At 42.0% G+C, this 5023-nt stretch overlaps 1 protein-coding gene across 1 annotated transcript; it reads left to right on the top strand.

Annotated features, from left to right (window-relative positions):
• Window positions 1-744: 744 nt before the first annotated feature.
• Window positions 745-4524, top strand: LOC140487690 (immunoglobulin lambda-1 light chain-like). Its single transcript, XM_072586960.1, has 3 exons — window positions 745-846; window positions 986-1324; window positions 3976-4524. Exons 1-3 carry the CDS (start codon window positions 798-800, stop codon window positions 4296-4298), a joined length of 711 nt encoding a protein of 236 aa, XP_072443061.1. The 5' UTR covers window positions 745-797; the 3' UTR covers window positions 4299-4524.
• The last annotated feature ends 499 nt before the right edge of the window (window positions 4525-5023 follow it).

Here is a 5023-nt window from a genome sequence, read left to right as displayed (position 1 = left end):
ACATTTAACTAAACGACAGAAATCAGAGAACCATGGTAAGTGGTTTTTCTCAGGCTTGTGTCAGCATGTGCTGCTCTAACCCCAGAAATGAGTGATGAAGTAATTGTTCTCCTGTCCTAATGGACCGTTGGCGTGGATATGCAGGCATTTTAAAAAAGAAATTAGTTGCAGACGACAATAACTCAGAATTACTGAAAATCTTGAGGAAAATGATCACACTTTTCCACAAGACAAACAAACGACTAGGCACATGGCAAATGAAATTTAACAACCTGAGGTAAGAATTAATTTTGATAGAAATTATGAAAACAAAATGAATGCAAATGTAACTGAATTATTTCCATCCATCCATCCTTTAGGACAATCAGTTCTGAACCAACTTCGCCTTCCTGCATATGTATAAATAAAACCAATTTAAGTAACTTGTTCTTCGCCTGGACCTCATTGCTAATTTCCCAGTTAGCACTGCTTTTGCATTCCTTTATGTTCTTCGGGCTTCTGAAATACAAGCATAACACCATCTAATCTTCGTGCCGCATCTTTTGTTTCGCTGGATTCAATCATTCTTGTGTAATAATCTATGACTTTGACAAATTGTTTCTCTTTTCTAAAAATAAGACTGAAATGCGCTAATGCAAATCCAATCTGAGGCTTGGTTCCTGTTGGCCGATATCACGTGGTTGGAGATTTGCATGAATCATTAAAATTCAGTAATTTTCCTGATTTGCAGGTACTTAATGGAGGGATTGGAAAGATCCCAGCAACACGTTCTTGCCTCAAGCACTAGAACCTTCACCATGACTGAATGGGTTGGATTTCTCGCCGCACTGATGTTCTGTCTCCACAGTAAGTAAACATGCTAATTTGCCTTATGGTTATTTTTTACGTTGTTTTTTTGTGTTGTCACGCTTGAGTTTAACGGCTGTAAACGAAAAACAATTGTAATTGCAACAAGTGATTGATCTCTGACTTGCTGCTTCACCAGGTACGTACGGGGATCCTACACTGACTCAGCCAGGATCCATCTCAACATCCCCGGGGGAAACTGTGAAGATCACCTGTACCATGGCCGGTGGAAGTATCGGCAGCTACTATACCAGCTGGTACTGGCAGAAACCCGGCAGTGCCCCTGTCCTTGTTTGGGACGAAGATGACGAAACGGCTTCGGGAATCCCAGACCGATTTACCGGGTCTGTGGACTCATCGAGTAACAAGATGCATTTGACCATCACCAATGTGCAATCGGACGACGCCGCCGATTACTACTGTGCGGTAGCAAGTGGAACAGTGACATTCGGGAAAGGAACCAAGCTGAGCCTGAGCGGTAAGTAAACTGTGGGCCACCTCAATACGAGGTCTCGATTTGAGTTCGACGTTTTCGTGGAAAATTCACCGAATCGGAAACACCAGCGCCGAGTCTGGCCTAGCGATTGTATCCTGACCCTCAGAGCCCTGCTCCAAGCGTTCAGTTTTACTTGATTACAATTTTCGCGCGATGCCGTTTTCATTCCACTGAAAGCAGCACCGCGATATAAACGCGGCGGAAGGGCAGTGTGGCGCTTTGCTGCAACTCCCTCTCATTTGTCTTTAAGCAGCGAAAACCACTCAGTCCAAGATTTTCAGTTCGACCTTTCACACTAATCCAGATGACTGGAGTGAACGTATTTTTTGCGCTGGGCTCAGCCAGTTTGATCAACGCTGATCCAACTTCTGCGGCGCAGTCACAGGCAGGATGGCTATTTTATTTATAAATCACCGGACTAGTTACTCCTGTTCTCTCAAACGTTCGGGCATCTCTTAGGATGGTCCCCCCACCCCCACCAAGATCATTGTCCCTGTAATTGTGCTGCTGAATGTGTGGTTAGTTTCAGTGAGTGGTTATACACAGAATATGCAGATATTCCAACGATGTGTAATATCATTATTTGGCTGCACAGGGTGAAATGGGTTAAGGCGCAATATAAAACAGAAAGGCATCATTTCAGTATATTTATTCTTTCTTCAAACAAATGTCTCTGGTACACATCTCAGGAGAAGGAAAATTTACCGGAAAATACTTCGCGCTTTGATATTAAGTCAAATAATGCCTTAGAATATTGTTGAATAATACCGCGGGACGCCGTCTATTACAGTGTCAGAATATTCACCTATACTGAGGGAGGTACAGCAGCTGTGGTAGAAGGAACTGGTAACGCTTAACTGATTCCTCTCAATTTCAGCCTGCACGTTTTAACAATGTAGAGGTCAAAGCGAATCTCTCAGAATGCTTTTGCAGGAGCCGGTATTGGACTGGGTGTACAAAGTTAAAAATCACACACTCACCAGGTTATACTCCAAATAAACCTGTTGGACTATAATCTGGAGTTTTGTGATTTTTAACTCTCAGAATGCGGCTACACTGTTTATTTGAGAGGGGCAACACTGGTGCTGGTTAGAAGCGCTGATGTGCCTGACTTTGGAACTCGGTGCCAGAATGAATTGCTTCAGCTTCTAGATCAAGATTTGGAAAAAGAACTGTTTTAAGCTTCGAATTACATAAACCGTTTCGCTCAGTGTTTGCAGCGCACTCTAGTTGAAGCGCGAATGGCTATATACTTATTTATAGTACCATGAGAATAATTCTGTTTAATCAGAAGAAAGAGAACAAAAAAATTGCTAAACACTACAAGATATACAAGCTTGAACGCAGGAGTGGTGTAGGGCGGGGGAGACAGGAAGGCGGTGCTGCGGGAGTGAGGGCGAGTGTAGTGGTAGTGATCAGATGAGCTCAGATGGTGCCCAAACAGAGAGCAGCTCAATGAATTAAGATTGGTACAGCATGTAACAGAACCTCAGAACAGGCCAGTAGCTGTCAATGTATACTGTTTGAAGTACAATCATTTCTGTAGTGTAAAAACCGTGAGGCCCTTCACCGGTAAACAGCGCTGTGATAACGAGCTGTTGTCTTTCGCGACATTGAGAGATTGATACTGGCCAGGGGATTTGTGTTGCATTTCCACGACAGTGATGGATTCTGTTTATTCAATAAGGGCTCAATTAGTTACAATGTTGGCAAATATGTTTTAGGAAACTCAGTCGTTTTGTTGAAATGGCATCTTCTAACTCTCTGACGCCACGGATGCCTCCGATTCTGGGACTTCGAACGCGATGGGAGAGCCCTCTGCGATTTTTCCAGTGTTGTCACTGATAGGGGTGGGAGCGGGAAGATGCAAATCAATAAACGATCTGAGCCTTAGGAATATGAACTATATAGAAATACAAATATCAGTGCAAAAATCCCATCCCCAATCATCGGCAAAGGAAGAGAAAGAAGTAAGAATTAAAAGTAATTCTTAAGATTGATGACAATGGAATAAATGTCGCAAAATGTTGTTTTCACAACAGTAGTTCCAGGTTTTACACCAAATTCTGATTTGCCAGTTTTACTTTGTGTCGAACCCTCGGTTCCTGGGACACTATGACAGACTGCATAAGATCAGTATTTTGAACGGATTATTGAGATCCCGTCTCATTTCAAACACGCACAAAAATTGCAGATGCAGAAAATCTGAAATAAAAAGCACAGAGTGTTGGAGAGACTCAGCAGGTCTGGCAGTATCTGTAAAGAGAAAAGCAGAATTGACGTTTGGAGTCCAGTGACTTCGCGGGATTTTCTCTCTACAGACAATGTCAGACAATGCCGTGTTCCCCAAATACTCTGCTATGTCCAGATTTATATGTTTTTTTCGTTTTAAATGTTCTCACGTTGGAGAATCTTCATTTGTTACCTCACAGTTGGCAAAAATAAAAACATCTTCTCGGGTTATATCTTCCCTAGAGCTGTAGATCTCAGGTTCCAGTTTAATTTAAATCCAGCTATGCGTTTCTATTATGCACCTCGTAGCTTTAAGAAGTGACTTAGAATTTAAAGAGATTTGAAGGAAGTAAAATATTAATTCCAGTTTTATTACAGTTTCATTTATTGCTACTTTACAGAGCCGCGGAAACCCACAGTTTCCCTCCTTCCGCCTTCACCGGTTCAAATCACGGAAAAGAACACGGCGACTCTGGTGTGTTTGGTGAGCGGTTTTAACCCGGGCGCTGTGGAGATTGAGTGGACGGTAGATGGCAGTGTCAGGGGAGATCATGTTGAGACCAGTCGGATCCAGCAGGAGGCGGACAACACGTTCAGTGTGAGCAGTTATCTGACCCTGTCAGCCTCAGAATGGAACTTACACGAGCTTTACTCCTGTGGGGTTAAACATGAGACTCTAACAAATCCACTTCAGAGAACTATTGCGAGATCCAACTGCATCTGAGCGAAGACTCTTGTGCATTTATTTCCCACCTTATTAGAGAAGCTTCTTGAAAGTTAAGTTCTACAATTAGCTATTTGACGTTCAATTTTAAACTGAACATTGAAAACAACCGCAATAGTTTAAAATGTCAGCTGTGTTCTATTTTCTGTAGTTTATTGCGCGTTCACCATGAAATGATCAAAGTTTCAATGTAATGTTGCTAATATCGCTTTGTATTAAAATCTGTGTACCATGATCTCAGCTGCCGTTATTCATTTCTGCCCGATATCTCTGAAGCCGCTTATAACAGCATTCTGAGTATTTAAAAAGTCAAGTTTAATGGTTTACGCTTATTTGTACACATACTGTAGGTTAGTTGGAATACAGAAATTGTATGGAAGCATGGGGCGTTGTGTGAGTGTAATATTTCATGAAACTAATCTTACAACATTTTGTTTTTGGAAATAGACCTAACCAACTCATGTCTGTATGGGAATGAGCTGCACTTCATGCACATGTTAACGTCAAAACCACATTGTAAAAGTGCTAACGCGTCTGAGTTTACAGATTCAAACTAACGCCACGCCTGCCTTTTCTTTTGGGGACCTAATTCCATAGTGCAGTTACTGACAACACACGACAACTTTCCCTCGAAATAATCCAACAACGTTAATCCTTGCTCATCATAGTTATTTTGACATGGGTGCCAAAATAATTTGCAAAACATGGCTGCAGATTTCGTGGGG

The sequence above is a fragment of the Chiloscyllium punctatum genome, chromosome 17, assembly GCF_047496795.1.
Source record: "Chiloscyllium punctatum isolate Juve2018m chromosome 17, sChiPun1.3, whole genome shotgun sequence".
NCBI classification, from domain to species: domain Eukaryota; kingdom Metazoa; phylum Chordata; class Chondrichthyes; order Orectolobiformes; family Hemiscylliidae; genus Chiloscyllium; species Chiloscyllium punctatum.
The sequence above is the reverse complement of the archived record's forward strand: the minus strand, read 5'-3'. Positions and strand labels throughout refer to the sequence as shown.

Excerpts from the sequence above, each read along its gene's own strand:
- LOC140487690 (XM_072586960.1), top strand. The coding sequence starts at position 798 with ATGACTGAATGGGTTGGATTTCTCGCCGCACTGATGTTCTGTCTCCAC. Across the intron at positions 847-985 it reads ACTGATGTTCTGTCTCCACA|GTACGTACGGGGATCCTACA; the intron begins GTAAGTAAACAT and ends CTGCTTCACCAG. Across the intron at positions 1,325-3,975 it reads AACCAAGCTGAGCCTGAGCG|AGCCGCGGAAACCCACAGTT; the intron begins GTAAGTAAACTG and ends GCTACTTTACAG.